General features: G+C 38.7%; 1 protein-coding gene across 2 annotated transcripts in view; it reads left to right on the top strand.

Annotated features, from left to right (window-relative positions):
• Positions 1 to 1,609: 1,609 nt before the first annotated feature.
• Positions 1,610 to 17,844, top strand: part of LOC136857675 (golgin subfamily A member 4) — a 443,088-nt gene continuing 426,853 nt past the window's right edge. For both annotated transcript variants that reach the window (XM_067136518.2, XM_067136517.2), the window contains exons 1-4: positions 1,610 to 1,726; positions 4,082 to 4,207; positions 13,021 to 13,176; positions 14,815 to 14,983. In XM_067136518.2, the coding sequence (XP_066992619.2) occupies positions 4,106 to 4,207; positions 13,021 to 13,176; positions 14,815 to 14,983 (427 nt within the window). In that variant the 5' untranslated portion in view covers positions 1,610 to 1,726; positions 4,082 to 4,105. The remainder of the gene's footprint in view (positions 1,727 to 4,081; positions 4,208 to 13,020; positions 13,177 to 14,814; positions 14,984 to 17,844) is intronic.

Raw genomic sequence — 17,844 nt, 5'->3', positions numbered from 1 at the left:
TTGAATTATGCATGGCTGTAATCACTATGTTAGATCACATAAAAGTACAGGCTTGTTTGAAGTTCAACATCTAGGAGGATATAGCATCTGATTGCCCAGTGTGACATGGGAGCCCACTTAATTTGCAGAATTTTTAATACTTAAGGGCTTAATAAATATGACAAATTCTTTCAGTAAAGATAACTTTTCTTTTACTAAACAAAGTTTAAATATGAGTGAAATTAAAAGTACTTTCAAGTTGCTCCATGGCAAATTACAATAATTAATAAGGACTCATTGAGTCCCTTATTGTGTACTTTTCATAATATTATTGTTTCTGCATTAAGATTTTTTTTGTTGTTACAACTGGCTTCTTTACGTCACACCAACACAGATAGGTCTTACGGCGACGATGGGACAGGAAAGGGCTTGGAGGGGGAAGGAAGTGGCCGAGGCCTTAATTAAGGTACAGCGCCAGCATTTGCCTGGTGTGAAAGTGGGAAACCACAGAAAACCATCTTCAGGGCTGCCGACAGTGGGGTTCTAACCCATTATCTCCCGAATACTGGATACTGGCCGCACTTAAGCGACTGCAGCTATCGAGCTTGGTTTAAGATTCCCATCTGTAAGAGGTAAAACCTAACCTTGTCTTTGCAGATTTTTAGCATTATAACCATAAGGTGCATATACAGTACCATACTATAAACTTGCCCAATGCATTTTGAAGTATAGTGTGTGACAGAATTCAATATTGTATTTGAAAATTTTGAAGTCACATGTTTTATGAAATGAAATAATAATCATCATCATCTTCATTTCCCGTTTCCAGCTTCCCGGGTCGGGTTATGAATCAAGGATCTCCAGCGCTCGCTCTCTCTCCACCACTCTTCTCCTTATTTTTAAGTACATCTTCTGGTTTTCCTTCCGTCTTCTCTATGCACTCCCACACTGAATCTGTCCACCTCGTTCAGGGTCTTCCTCATGGTCTCTTTCCTGTTAACTTCTCTGAAAAAGCTTTTTTTGGCACTCTCTCTTCTCCCATTCTCATCATATGCCCATACCACTTTAGCTTTGTTGTTTCTATCCTGTCTTGAAGTTTCAAGATTCCTGTCCTTTTCCTTATCTCTTCATTTCTAATTCTATCCTTTCTGGTCTTGCCCTCGATACGTCTTAGGAATTTAATCTCCGCTGCCTGTATTCTACTCTCCTCTCGTTTTGTTGTAGTCCACGATCCAGCTGCATAGGTTAGTATGGGTTCATAATAGGTTGAATGTTCTAATACTTTCTTACATTTTTTCGGGACATCTTGGTTCCAAAAATACCCCTTACACTCTGGTAGAAGCTGTTTGCTTGTTGTATTCTTTTTCCAATTTCCTCGGTAATCTTTCCATCTTCTGTGATCACACTTCCCAAGTACTTGAAACTTTTAACCACTTCCAGAATTTTACCATTCAGTTTTATCTTCCTTCCTTCCTTCCTTCCCCTTGTCATCACTATTGTTTTACTTTTCTCTGTGCTTATTTTCATCCCAAATCTTTTTATCTCTTGATTTATGAAATAAAATAAAGGAAGTAAAATTATTTGAATAATGAAACCTTACTCTTTTTTGCAGGTAAAACATGAATATGAATTGGAAAATATCCGAACAGGACTTGAAGAGGGGCAAGTGCAGCTCTATGCTCTTTTGAAACACAAATTTGAAAGCTTTGCCGAGCAGCAGATCTCATACGCTTTGAAAAAACTGAAAGTAAGGTCATCATCATATTTTCTGTCTAATTCTGAGTATTTTATCTAATCGATGAGAAACCTAGACTATTTTCAGGTAAATCATACTCATTTCTGTAGTGAAGTTAGCAGTATTTAGTATTTCTTTTCTGAAAGAGTAGTCTTCCTTTATATTACAGTATACTTGAGATCAAGAAGAAGTTTTGTACAGCCCTGCTTAGCATTGTTTAAGAAATTCAAAAACCCATTGTAGAAAGAACATACAGTACATCTGGAGGTAAAATTCTAGGAAGAGGTAGAGGAGTACACATTAAGCACAGGACAGTCAGTGTGTAGGCTCTTCTTAGTTCCATCAGGGTTGTGACACCAACTCTCATGAGAACAATCTGTTGTGTTGATGCAAAACCTGAAACGATGAAACAGTGGTTTTGTACTTATCAAAACTAAATAGGTTCTGCACTCTGTCACGTGCCTCATGAGTTTGAAACGGAGTATTGTATTGGATACAAGACACACCTATCTTTTGTGCATTTCTGCTAGACTAAAATGTTGATGTCTTAGAGAGGAGGAGGAGTTAATTAACTGTCCATTCTTTGTACAATGTTCATTCTGTCTTGCATGGTACTAATCCACGTATTCGTCATTGGCGCTTTATGTGAAAGAAGGTTTAACAGATACGCATGTTGAGGGACATATGCAAAAGGAGAGACCCCTCAAGAACTCAACTGGCAAGTGTGGGACAGCAATCGCAGAGTTATTAGCTCAGTCTAGCAGTCTATATACAGTATGTCCCTGCAAAGCGAGTTGGCCGTGTGGTTAGGTACGCACAGCTGTGAGCTTGCATTGTGGAGATAGTGGGTTCGAATCCCACTGTTGGGAGCCCTGAAGATTGTTTTCCGTGGTTTCCCATTTTCACACTAGGCACTGGGGCTGTACCTTAATTTAGACCCGGCTGGTTCCTTGCCACTCCTAGCCCTTTCCCATCCCATCATCGCTGTAAGACCTATCTCTCAGTGCATTGTAAAGCCAGTTGTAAAAAAAAAAAAAACATGTCCCTGATTTCTCTCATTCGTCTTTACTATACACTCTCTCTTGGTCATATTTTCAGACTCCTGGGGATTTCATCTTTTTCATGTATTTCACAGGTCTGGGTTCTTTTGTCGTTTAGTTAATTCTGAGTCAATATTGCACTAAAAAAAAAGATTGGTTTTTCCCTCCTCCTCCTTAGAATTAATAGCAGATGATTAACTTGTCATCAGATTAACTTTCACTTTGATGAGCAATTGCCAAATAAATTACATTTTGGAGCTCCTCCTTCAGATTTTTCGAAAGTAAGTCACAAAGGATGACTAGGCCATCATTTGGACGCATATGACGCTGTTAATGGTGATTCATCCGTTCAGTGGGAATGTTAAGCCATGAACAGACCCCCTTGGTGTTATTCAACACAAATAGGCTATGTGCCAACACCGGATTTCACTCACTCCCTACATCATCTTCTCCTCGCACCTGACACGCTGGTTCCGTGTGCATGTCAAATAGAAAAACCTGCCAGATGCTTAAAAGAAAGGATAAAGACCCTGTTTTATTAATAATTTCTAGTTAAATTTTATAAATGGAGGTCCCACATATCCTTATACTGTATGTTAATAGAAAATTGCAATGCTTTATTAAGAAGACTTTTCGCCCTCTCTCTACCTCATTCAGATCATCACTACACACTACATAACATGCAGTTGTTGCACTGAATACAGAAACACGTACACTCGTATAATGAACTTCTGAGGCAGGGATGGCCAAAGATGGTGTGCACAAATAACTGAAGATCGCAAACCGCCCATCATCACAGCAAGTGAATTTGTACCCGAGTGTCAGGTTATTAGAATATACAGTTTTTATAGCTAATATACTGTAAGTATGTTCATATCTGTGCGTCGTAAAGAAACGCTTATTCAGTTATTCTGTACTTCTAATTGGCTTCAAACAAAACATTCTTCTGCCAAATCATTTTTTTTTTTTAACATTTGGCTTTAATTTTCTTTTTTAATAAACAGAAAAAGGAATTGCTTTTGAAATGAAGCTGTTCTTTTAGGTTATTTGTAATAATGATGATTTCATAATAAAATCACATTTCATAGTTTCATCATATTTTCATAGTTTGCTTCTGTTAACTTCCAAGTAAAACCACTAGTAATCTAACCTCAAAAATTAGCACCTTGGAAACATGTCATGGATGTTTTTTGTTGCTTGTGAGTAAAAAAAGGGCTTAATTTTGTAACTAAATATTTTTAATTATATTCAGTACACTTTATTAGTAGTATAACCAACATATTATTTAATTTATGTTAGTAATGTGACATATTCTATCTTTTTTCAGGAGGAACATGAGCATGTGCTGGAAATGGAAGTGTCAGCACTGGTAAAAAATCATTGTCAGGAATTATTTGCCTTACGTGCCCGTCTGGAGAATGAGAGATTGCAGGAACTTTTGGAGGTTCGACAGGTAAGCCCTGTGCAATGGTGAGCATTGGATTCTGTTGTTCTGAGTACAAATTTGGATGCAGAAATGAATCGCTCACTTAAAGAAAGCTGACTGCTTCATAGTGTTGTTACAGTCAAATGTAGATATAGAAGTCATTAGGAGTCTGATGTGTGAAAACTCACTGTAAGTAGAACTGTGGTCTGTTAGAGGTATTAGTGCAATAAATAGGACATCATCATATTAACTGTAAATGAAGATGTTTTGTATGTTCAAGGAATTTTGCAAACTGGATGGTTAAGCCATTGGAACTTAACAAATGAAAATATTTTATGAATAAGTTAAAAATTAGTTTTGTTTTCTAAGGTATAGTTTTTATCTGCTTGTGGTAGTGTATGAAGCAGAAAGATGATTTACTAATGTCTAGTATTCTATTACAGCCATGACATTTGACTTTTGACAATGATATAACTTTTGGCTGTTATTCAGTATTGTGTTATACTGTTTGCATGTGCTACGCAGTGAACAGATTTGAAGGTGTAGGTTTATGGTCTTGTGCCATGAGATCAACAAGTTCTGAGCATTGATAGTGATGGTGATTCCTGTCTTCAGGGGCAAACAATGTTATTAATTATATTCCCATCAGCCTCCATATCCTATGTTTATGTGTATCGTATAACTGTAAAGGATCATTCCAACCGTCACTTCTGTTCTACATGATAAGAATTGCACCATTTGTTTTGTTTAAACGTGAGCAGAATGGAATCGCTGCTGACTGCAGCACCATTCTGTTAGTACATTGACATTTTGGACAAACCCAAGTGCATATTTCTTACTCAGTATTATAATCCTTATCATGGAGTCAGGGAACGGTTCTATACAAGAGTTGCAGACTGCACTGTTAGTAGAGGAGGGTAAGAATGAATGCAGAAATGTAATCAGTTTTCAGTAATGATTTAGGGACTGGATATTTGTGCTGTCTGTACACTTCTCTGGAACTTGCGACTACGTGACACGAGGTACCTCAGACAGCAGATGCAGATCACTCTCCACCATCCATGGAGGATTTGTCCAAGAAGAACTGCACCCAGGCTATGCAAACCATATGTTTTTTTAATTTTTTTTTAGAAAATGTAATGTGGGAAGCTATAGCTGATGGTGTTAATTTGTTATTGTACACAGAACATTGAATAGTACGTAGTACATTGAGAACATTTTCAATCCTATTATTTGTACAGTTGTTGGGAGGTGTGCTGTTGTGAGAGGGCTGTCTGCCCACATATCACATGTTCCAAAGTACGTGTCAAATGCTCTGGTCAGCTCAATTACCATACTTCTCTTCACTCAAACATGTGTGGGAGTGGATTAGATGGGGTTGGGCCCAGTCTTCACCACCAGTAACAACCATTGCCCATCTCTGCCATCTATTGGACTGTTTTGTGGAATGATGTTCATCATCTTTGTGATAGTTTTCATACAAGAGTTGCAGACTGCTTGCTAGTAGAGGAGGGTACAATGAATGCAGAAATGGTCTTTGGACACATGCTGCAGACTCTGTACACTCAAGTATGGCCTTATGTCGTGCTAGATATCCTACCCAGAGTATGAATAATTTATTTATTGCACATTGAACATAGCAGGCCTTTGTCCAAATACATGTTCACAATAACCATAAAGCCAAATAAAGTATTCCTCCTACCACCTCCTACTAAATATGATTACTAATTTACATCTAACCCAAGGCATATAAAACTAATAAAACAGAGAAATGTTTAGCTCCTATTCGGAGACCTTGACAGAACGGCAACATTGAATAAAGAAAATAATGCCTTTCGGCGATATAAAACAGTAAAATAAATAAAAACACATCGGCACTCTGTGGGGGTACATAACCTGCCCCCATCTTTTGTGTTAGCAACACATGTCTATTCACTTCCTCCTCACACGCAGACATCTTAGCAAGCAGCCACTGTCCTTGAACCATGTTCCATATGGTTGGACCTGTCTGCTTGCTCTTAGTCATCCTCTATTGTTCCACACACACACACACACACACACACACACACACACACACACACACACACACACACACACACACACACACACACACACACACACACACACACACACACACACACACACACACACACACACACACACACACACACACACACACACACACACACACACACACACACACACACACACACACACACACACACACACACACACACACACACACACACACACACACACACACACACACACACACACACACACACACACACACACACACACACACACACACACACACACACACACACACACACACACACACACACACACACACACACACACACACACACACACACACACACACACACACACACACACACACACACACACACACACACACACACACACACACACACACACACACACACACACACACACACACACACACACACACACACACACACACACACACACACACACACACACACACACACACACACACACACACACACACACACACACACACACACACACACACACACACACACACACACACACACACACCGGTCCTATTTTAAGTCTCATCCAGTATTTTAGTACTCTTTTAACACAATCTGCTTCGATACACTCCCCACACATTAGTAATGCACCGGCATTAGCCGTGCACTGTGGTAATTGCATTATTGTTTTGCTGAATCTGGATATAATCTGTTTCAACATGTCTTTTTTGTCCTCTAAACCCCATAGTTCCATCCCGTACAGTACTCTGCCTAGCACCAACGTTTTTAAAACCAATCTCTGCAAACTGTAATCTATACCAGGGAATTTTGATTCTAGGATGTTGACCGCCGAGAGTGCTGCGGCTCTCCTGTTTATAATTACTCCCAAACATTCTAGTTTGCTTACCTCTTCAATCTTCACTCTCTGTACCATCCATATCCTTTCATTCTTCCTTCTCCTAGTTTTACTTACTACCATCACCTTCGACTTACTTCCATTAATTTTCAGGGACCGTTTCCTTGCAAACTCCTCGACCATGTCAGGGCTAGAAGGATCACATAATCGGCAAATATTAAGCCTGGTATCTCCAACCCATTTACCGCTGGCACTGCCGAGTTATTTCCACCGTGATCCTGGAGGATGTCGTTAATGAGCAGAAGAAATAATATGGGTGATAACTTACAGCCCTGCTTCAGTCCTACCTTACATTCTATTTGGCTGCTTATCAGATTTTCCTCCAATCTAACCCTACAATATGCCTTCCTATATAACGCTTGAATTGCTTTGATCATTTAACTAGATACCCCCACCTTCCCTAATTTTTCTAATAGTGCTCCTCTACTAACCGTGTCAGATGCTTTCTCAAAATCTATTGCAGCTAAGTACACTTTACCCCCTTTCCTATCCAAATTTTTTTCTATGATCATCTTGACGGTCATTATATTGTCTGTTGTTCTACGTCCTCTTCTAAACCTCCCTTGATAGATTGACAATATCGACTGTCTCTCAGCCCAGTCACTTAACCTGTTCGCCAATACCCCTGTGCAGATCTTACTCAGCGAGTCCAGCAGTGTTATTCCTCTATAGTTCTTTGGCGGATTTCTGCAACCTTTCTTTTTATAAAATTGGGCATATTACACCAACTTCCCACCCTTTTGGGTAATTTTCTCCTTTGAAAATCCTGTTAAAAAGTTTTACTAAACCTTCTACTATCTGTTCGTATTTGCCTATTTCCTTCCAAGAAAACGTTACTTATACCATTACATCCTCCTGCTGATTTACTCTTAAGCAAAGGTGCCAACCTTTTGAAGTGGGTTTTCAGTAATCCCCCTTCACCCTGGAAAGTTTTGAGTAAAATCCAAAGTATCATCTACCTTCTCGATAATGACATCCCTTTTTTCCTTCATGACAGCAATCTATTCTGAAGCATTTCATATTACACAGCAAAATTTGCACAATACCAGTTAGTTCTGTCATAAAATATTCTTTGTAGTTTGTTTCGCACCCAGCAGCTGCTTTTCAGTGTGGATGTCATTGAAGCATCCTTCCCCCTCTGACGGAATTTTCGCCTTCTGAACCATAAGAGTTTCCAGTGTAGATGTGCTCAATGTAGACCTGAATGCCCTTCGATTTTTTTCTATCAACACTGAAAACCCTTTCTGTAGGAGAGTTACTGTCAGATACACTTAATACTGTAAATACAATATTACCTAAGGTTCTATAAAGGAGAAGAGCTCTTTCAGTCACAATGAATTTTCAACGCTCACTGGTAGCATACGGAAGTGACGATCGAAGAATCGTTACCAACTCACAAGCGCTGAAAAGAGGTGGGTTCAGCCAAGACCATCTACAATAATATCGGACCTTAATACAGCTATCGATATTAGCTAAAATGGCGCCCCGATCTGTTTCTTCTAATGTAAACATGAGCATGTGCAAAACATCTGTTTAGTTCTTTCTGTTGGTTTGGTTTGATTAGAAAACGTTAGTGTAGTGATGTTTTTATTGAAATTTGGTTTTAAGACTATTTTGATATATTAGGACGTGTCGATTGTATTGCATGTAATTCATATTACAGCAGATGCACTTACATTCAGGTCATGTGTACTTAATGCATCTTGACGAGAGGATGTGTTCCATGTACTTGATGAGCAGCTTTTTTTTTTTTTTCTGGATAAGGCCAAAACTCAGTGTTGATGTCAGTCCTAGTACATTTATCAATTACTGTACCTTTTGAGAATTTTAAAAGTGAGGTTATAAAAAGTGATAAAGCTATTTATTTTATCTGTGAATGAAGATTATATTCTCTTTGTTAAATTAGAGAACAAGGTATCAGCTGATGCGTACTTTCACAGTACGTATTTACGTTGCCAACGATTTGGGTGTTAAAGTGCTTTATACGAAAATGCATATGCTACTAGAGAACTACAAATTGATTCTCCTATTGATTATCTGAAGTGAAACAGGTGTAGCAGTTTGGTGGATCATTATCCGAATCATTGTTATGAGAGAATTGAAATCTGCAACAAGGTTATGTTTCTAATACATTTCTTGAACGAGGTAGGTTATTATATTTAAAAGCATATGGTAATAGAAAGGTCATTCAAATAAATGTATTTCTAAAGCAAGTACTGATTTGTAGGAAGAAGAATTGCGGTCTGGAATAATTTACCAAGGGTGCCCCCTACTATTTCTACACCAATTAGATACATTTCCAACTTCTTTGAAATCATTTAAGAAAAGACTAGGTAGACAATTGATATGTAATCTGCCACTTGGAGGACAGCCCTAAATTCAGATCATTGGTGATTGATTAATTAATTGACTGAATTGAAATGCATCAAATATTTCCCCAGGACTGTTATTTTAGAATGCAATCCTATATTACCCATTTCCTTTACCAGACTAGTTCATAGAAAATATTTATATTTTGAATTAGCCACATATTGCTTATCTAAATATAGGATATTTCTAGATAGCATTGGTCTGTTACCCAAAGTAAAGTATTCTGTTCGTTATTATTGACAGCTTAGCAATTCAATATGATAATCAAAAGGTTGTGTTTATGTATCACAGGCATTTTTACATCGAACCGATGCGTCGGCCATTTTTTTTTTGTATTAAGGTCTGATATTGTTGATGGTCTTGGTTCAGCAGTAACGCTCGAAAGGATTCATTTTCCCCACTTTCCTTTTTCTCCTCGTAGAAATTTGTTCGTGTGATATTGCGCTTTTTCGTAATAATATCCTCTTTGTCCGTAATGACTTAATCGTGAGGTGAAATCTGTAATAATTACGGATAATCCGTAATAGGTGGCATCTCTGCTTAAGATTACTCAGCACCCTTATCACTTCATCCCTTGAAATCTCTTTATCAAGCTCCTAGATTTGCACCTCTAGATTTCTCCCTTCTGTCATTTCGCATTCTACCATGTTCCATTTGTCTTCACCCCCTAAAAGCTCCCAGAAATAATCAAACCATTGGTCGTCCGCTGTAATTGATTTGCCAATCCTTTTCCCTCCCTTATTAATTTCATTAATTCTGTCCCATACCCTATCCAATTGTTTCATCTTGCACTCCTTGTTTATTAACTCTACTTGCTCTCTCATCCATATTCTCTTTCGCTCTGCAGTTTTTAATTTGTATTCTTTCCTTAGGTTACAGAACGGCATTCTTTCTTGGCACCCTCCCTTCTTCCTAAACTCTTTTAGCGCCACCATCACTAATTTTCTTTTTTCTTTACATTCATTGTTGTACCAGCTCTCTTCATGCTTCTTCCACCTCCTAAGGACTCTATTCACCTGTGCTCCCCTTTTTCCATCCACCTGTATTTAGTATAGCTAGTGCCCTTCCCCATGCATCCCTTTACCTCCTCCCCCTCTATTTTTCCCTTGCTTCTTTCTATCATTACCCAAACTGCTGCATGATGGGACTCAGCCCAGTCTCACAACCTGCATCTTTTTTATATTCTCTGGCATGTCCTCTGAACATACTGTTAAATCAATCACACTCCCCCCCATCTTGTAATGAATGTCAGCTTACCCTCCCCTATCTCCTTCCCACCATCCTTTCAAAATATAAAATTTTCCTGTGGCACATAGCTCCAACAGTTTTGATCCATACCCATTCTTTTCTTTATCTGCACTTCGCCTTCTTACTCTCATCGTCATCTCGTCTTCTTTACTGTAAACAGGGCACAGTTCTCCTATTCTGGCATTCCAGTCCCCAGATAACAACATTCCACCTTCATCAAATTTCCCTCTTATGGTACTCTTTTCTAGTACTAATTCCTCACAGAAATTTATGTTCGCGTGAGCGGAGTTCTGTGGGTGGGAGTAAGCAAAGGCCAAACATATCTTCCTTTCCCTCCCTTGTCACTTCTCCCTACTAAACCTGGCCCAGATTGCTTCCTCCATCTGGTTTTCAATAACTTCTACTAGCTCACTAATCTCTTCTTTTATTAATAGCCTTATTTCTCCCGGAAATCTCCCCTTTCTGCTCTTTCCGCTCTTTTTTCCTTCTGGATTTATACTTTACCTCATACCCTTTCCATTTTATCTCTTTCCCAAATTCAAGCCACGTCTCTAGTAGTGCCACAGTGTCAAAGCTTTCTACTATTTTAATAACTGCCTCATTACCTAGCTTATTTAGTAACCCTTCAATATTTATTTATAAACCCAATCTTCCGGTCTAGCTATGACTTACCCACCCGTCCCTCCAAGTTATCTCCCTTATTTTTGCTTCTTGTTCTTATGGCCCTATCCTCTTCTATTCCCATTCCATCTTTCTTTTGTCCTTTGGAGCGCAGCTGTCCTCCTTTTCTTCCGCAAGTCTACTTTTCTTGCCCCCATAAGTCTTTTAGACTTCTCCCTCTATTCAGGGCGTCTCGACCTCTAATTTCCTCGCGTGCTCCTTGTTCTTTATTGAACACTTGCCTACTTACGTTTGAACATCCCGGATCTTGTGAGTCAACTTCTGTCAGCATTTGCTTACTCCCCACTTCAGCTTCCGCACTGCTCGCAGGACTGCTCGGTACACTGACACCTGACGTGCATTCCTTATTTGCCTCGTTGTCCCACGCTGCTCCCTCTTCTGTCTTCATTTTGGCTAGCCTGTTTTCTTCTCGTTTTAGGTTTTTGTCAGTCATCTGCAACTTCTCCACCGGCTAATGCCTTACCCACTTTCCGTTTGAAACTATCAACTGCTGTCCCCTGGTATGCACTCTGAGCCTTTGACTTCTTGCTCTAAATAGATGAGATCTTAAAGTACTTAAGCACTTACTGCCTTCACTTCCCATATCTCTTCTCACCCATAATTTCTCGCCTTGAAGATTGTTTGCATTTCTTACGATAATTTCCGCCATCAGAGTTGATATCAACTTCACTCTGATAGGCCTGCTCCCTCTCTCTTTTCCAACCCTTTCCATATCGTTGATATCCACTTCCCTAAAGTTGATCTTCATCTTAGTCTGAATTACTTCGACCACCTTGTATATGAGTTCAACTTTAGCTTCTTTTACCTCTTCCTTCACTCCATATATAAAAATACATTTCTTCACATGTTCCTGACCACAGTTCACCTCTACTTTCTTCAGTTTCGTTACCTCTTCTTCAAGATTTTTGACTTTTTCTTTCAGTTTCCTGATTTCTTCTTCATTATTTTCTGTCTTTGCTGCTACCTCTTCAGTTTTGTCCTTTATCCATCTCTCTAGCTCTTCAAATTTCTTTGACTGGTTCTGGAACATCTGCTTTAGTTGTTCTGTTGTACATCCTTCACTTCCTCTCTAACTATTCCTTTAATAGCCTCCATGTCGTCCCAGCTCATATTGCCGTTGGCATTTGGGCCGGGATTAAGTTCCACGCCTAATAACTAACAGCGTCGTAACCACCACAGTCACCAGCACCATCACTCCTATCTTCCATAAGTCACTCTTCTCAGTTTTTTCCCATTTCATTCTCCATAACCACCTTCCTATCGCTGTTCGGTACTGCTCCACACCAAGCATTGTTCTGCACACTCCACTCAGCACATCCGCTTCCTTCGCTAGCTTGAGTTAGACTGACAGAGTATGTGTGAATACAATTTCCAATTTCTAAGACAAAGACCTCATGGTATTCTGGTATTCTCTCTCTCTCTCTCTCTTTTTTTTTTTTTTCATTTCATGGTAGTATATCTGTACATTTAATCAGTTTATCTGTGTTGATAATTTGTTTCAGAAATTCTAAAATCTTTGGTCAGGTTGTATACAATAGTGAAGTTAACGATACTACTAGTCAGGCTTGTATCTGCTGTCTCAATTCGATGTACTTGACATGTTGTAGGAGTTAAGTAAACAGCATAAAGAAGAACTGGAAGCCCTGAAACTTGATCTGAAAGGAGAACAGCCTGCTAGAGCACCTGTAGGAGTGCTATCTAGCCATATTCTCTTGGCTCATCTGAAGAAGTTTCTCTATAATGAGTACATCTGTGCGCTCAAGGTAATAACATACTTCAGTTCAAATCTAATGTTTGAATTCTGCCATGTGTGATACTTAGGTTCTTGAAATACATCTACACTAAGATCAAAGAGACTAGTAATTAATATCAACTTTAAACCTTCAGTCAGGTGTAACTGATCTAATAGGCACAATTTTCAGTCCGTCTCCCTTCTCACTTCCTAGACTGTGACATCACTAACGTCGTTAAATAGTTGTGTCTATTCGAGTATTATTCGAATACTTACAATTCGGTTTACTCTTTCTTTGGTGGCTCCAACGGTTGAGGCGCTGGATTTCTGGCCCCAACTTGGCAGGTTCGATTCTGGCTCAGTCTGGTGGTATTTGAAGGGGCTCAAACATATCAACCTCGTGTCTGTAGATTTACTGGCATGTAAGGGAACTTTTGCAGGACTAAATTCCGGCACCTCGGCGTCTCCGAAAGCTGTTAAAGTAATTAGCGGGACGTAAAGCAAATAACATTATTATTATTATTATTATTATTATTATTATTATTATTATTATTATTATTATTTCTTTAGATATTTTGTAATACATTTGTGATTTGGGTTATGCTGCTGATGATGATGCTTGTTGTTTTAAGGGGCCTAACATCAAAGGTCATCGGCCCATTTGGGTTATGAAACAAGTAAAATGTTTAGATTCATGTTTTCATGGTCCAGAATAATATACTTGATATCCTTAGGGTTTTGTCGTTTGAAAGAGACAAATATCAATATTAGAATAGTTGTGGCTGGTCGAGGTTCATTTCTGAAGAAGGGGAGCCATGTATCTGTGAAACAAAGTTTCTTCCTAGCCATTACTCTCTTTCACTTTACAAAAACCAAGATATTACCATCAATGAATAAAAGTTTCAGAATATTGATTTTGTAAATAAAAGGTAATTATTTTCAATAATCTGTACAATATTTTTATAACTTAAAAAGGTTATTTCTTTGTTAAATAATTATTTAAATATAATGAAAAGGGAAAAGTGAATGATAAATTTTTCGAAAGTGCATATTGTGCCCATTGATGGGACATTGAGCATTGCACTTAACTGAAGGTTTATAACCCATAACCCTGGAAAACTGTTATATTTTAGTTATGGCATTGATTTTGTAGATAAAAGGTAATTATTTTCAATAATCTGTACAATATTTTTATAACTTTAAAATATTATTTCTTTGTTAAATAATTATTTAAATATAATGAAAAGGGAAAAGTGAATGATAAATTTTTCGAAAGTGCATATTGTGCCCATTGATGGGACATTGAGCATTGCACCTAACTGAAGGTTTATAACCCATAACCCTGGAAAACTGTTATATTTTAGTTATGGCATTGATTTTGTAGATAAAAGGTAATTATTTTCAATAATCTGTACAATATTTTTATAACTTTAAAATATTATTTCTTTGTTAAATAATTATTTAAATAGAATGAAAAGGGAAAAGTGAATGATAAATTTTTTGAAAGTGCATATTGTGCCCATCGATGGGACATTGAGCATTGCACCTAACTGAAGGTTTATAACCCATAACCCTGGAAAAAAAACTGTTATATTTTAGTTATGGCATTTTTAATCTGAAGGATAGCTGTATAAATTCATGTCAGGTATTCTTTGCTCATCTTCATCAGGAGTTGTCAAAAGCATGGAAGGACAGCTGGGTATTAGAAGAAGCTGGGCTGAACAAGCTTGTTGAAGCTATGGAAACAAATCTTCCAGAACCGAAGGTTCTTCAGGATAGTGATAATGACCAGAGTGATTTGATGGACAAATGGGAGAAAATGTTAGCCAGAGCAAAAGGTGAGGAATAAAATTTATGGTATCTGTTGTTTCATTTTTTATATCAAATGATTTTAGTTTTTGACAAAATAGCTGAATATAGACTACACTTTCACAATATATAGATGTATCGATGTTAGAGAGCTTTAAGAGGTAGTTTTTCCAAACTCTCAACGTGTGTAATTGTTCGCGTGGCCTTCGCTTGTTCGGCATTGCCCATCTGATCCCTTCCCATTGTAAGAGAGCGCTCGCTTTCAAACTCTGTAAGCTGTACCATAAATCCAGTCTGTTCTGAAATAGTGGTGTGGCGTGTATGTACATGCGGTACAAGCTAACAGAAGCATCTGAGAGTAAAATATATCTGTGTGGTGTTTTTTTTTGTTCTTTTTTTAAATAGAAAAATTCAGACAAACCAGAGTTTGATTAAAATTTGTGATTTTTATTTCACAACATTTGTACAAATATATACAAATGTTCATTAAAAAAAAAAAAAGTCTGTAATTTTCTTTTGAGTGAGACATGTATCATTGTCCAATGAATTTTCAATAGTGGTGAGAGCTGAAAAGAAAGTTACTTGTGTTCCTTCTGAGGGTGTAGTAGCATAGGATAGTAAGAGATGTCCTTGCCTAGCTCAATGTGATTTGAATTGGCAGTTGTTCTTCTTTGTTTTCTTTCTCATCCTCATGCAGTCTCTCCAAAATGTAAAGTGCTTATCTTCAACCTGAGAGATCCTGACCCAGTTCCAGTGACCAGAAAAACGATCATCCCCAGCCTAATGCCCATCTTCGCCGACCACATTGCCGTCATTGAGGAGTCACATAATAATCTTCTGCTGGTAACTCCTTACCGCAATAACTCTATCCATAACATTCTGGAAGCACTTGAGCACACCAATATCCCAACCCCTATCATTATAAATCCCCTCAACAATGATGTCAACCAGCAAATCATTCCTCCAGCTAAAAATGTACACCAATCAACTCAAACTGAAACCTTCTCCACCACCACATCTCAGATGAAGCTATCAACAGTATAAGCAGCAACTCAGACAACTACACCCAAAGCCTGTAAGGAAAATCAGCACTCCAAAGCAGCCCAAGATGCCAACTGCACAAGAAGAAAACCGAAAACAAAATATACTCAAACCGACCCATTCCACCTCACTGCAAGTACCATATCACAAACCACTCCATCCACCCAGCAGCAAGAATCTCAAACAACCCCAGATACCCAAGACAAATCTTACCAAGCCTATCCCATAGCCTCCGACATTCACACCCAAACCATACCCTCCCCCCCCCCCCCCTTCCGCCTCCCCCCCATAGAAACGACAAATCAACCCAATCAGTCCATACCACCACCTAACCACAAACTATGCAAACCACCGCCACAACACATCTATCCTCAAACCAAAACCAACCAAAACAGCCAAACCGCACCAAAACACCTCTTCTTCCCACACCACATTTCAAAGTCAAACTCCAATCTCGCCCACCACATCCTTCCTTGACCATACTCTGCTATAACTGTCTAAAACTCAACCATCATGCTGCCAGGAGCAAAAACCAGATTAGATGCAACCGTTGTGGTGGTTCACACCATCACCGCGACTGTAAAGTACCACGCGGCCAGGCAACCTGCACAAATTGCCATGGAAATCACGCAGCATCATTCCCTGGTTGCCCATACTTCAAAACTGCAATAAAACAGAAATATCACAAAAACACACACCAAAAACCACAGCCAGTCACACAAAAACAACAAACCACACCCCCACCTTTACTTGCTACCACCACCTCCCTCACCAATACACCAAACAACAACCTACTCCTCTTAATTCTCAATCTACTTCAAAACCAAATCCAGTCACATATTCAGGGCCCCCTCGGTGGATTGAGTAGCAGAGACCCTGAAGAACCTAATCAGCATCCCCCTCACACACCCAAAAATCCCGCCAATCCCAGCCAAGATCTAAGATCATCCAAGTTACAGTCCTCACTTCCACTAAAGAACTCAGCCTTCTAAGCAATATTAACACCTAAAAGATGAAGCACTTGTCTCGGAACGAGGCTCGGTGCACCGCTAATGCCGATAATTTGCTGTTATTTCAAAATTCACACCTGCATGCTAATATTAAACAGTAAACACAACAGTTTACTAAATGTTAGCCTCTGCAAATTAGTCAGATAAAGTCTCATTACCCATAAAGGTAAATTTCGAGCCTGGTCAGCACTTGGATGGGTAACCATTCCAGTGCTACCACATATCTAAAACACTAAATTGTGTCAGCCATACACTTAGCGAACAATCATACGAGTTTCTAACTTCACTTTAATAACTCCCCTCAACTAATAACTTAAATTCACTAAACCACAGTTAAGCAACATTGTGCTTGGTCACTCACTGGATGGGTGATCAACGTCAGCATTATTTTTTTCATCACTTATTAAATATTAACTTCACTAATAACTACAAATCAACCACTAAAACAATCTTTCAATTATATATTTTCCCTAAATACTACACTTCACTAAACCGCTGGGTGAGGAGCGTTCACTCGCACCAGTACCAGCAAACTAACCAAACCCGGCAAGAGGAGGGGGCTTAAATTTGATGATGGACCAGAAAGGCCAAATCCAACATTTCAGCATCAGTTAGGGCACTGTGGACACCAATGCCATCGTCAACTTGAATATAATTCTCAAACATTAACTCTCCACAGTTAGGTAGAAGTCCTCACCCTGAGTGAGAATTCGTAAATTTTGGTGGCTCTGATGACTGTTCTCCATTTTCGGTTTGCTTAAACCCGCACTTTCTGAAGCAGTTACAAAGGGTTGACATTTTTCCAGGCCTTATCAATCATGATTATAGCGATCAAAACT

The sequence above is a fragment of the Anabrus simplex genome, chromosome 1, assembly GCF_040414725.1.
Source record: "Anabrus simplex isolate iqAnaSimp1 chromosome 1, ASM4041472v1, whole genome shotgun sequence".
Classification (NCBI taxonomy): Eukaryota; Metazoa; Arthropoda; class Insecta; order Orthoptera; family Tettigoniidae; genus Anabrus; species Anabrus simplex.
This window is presented reverse-complemented; position numbering and strand designations above follow the sequence as displayed.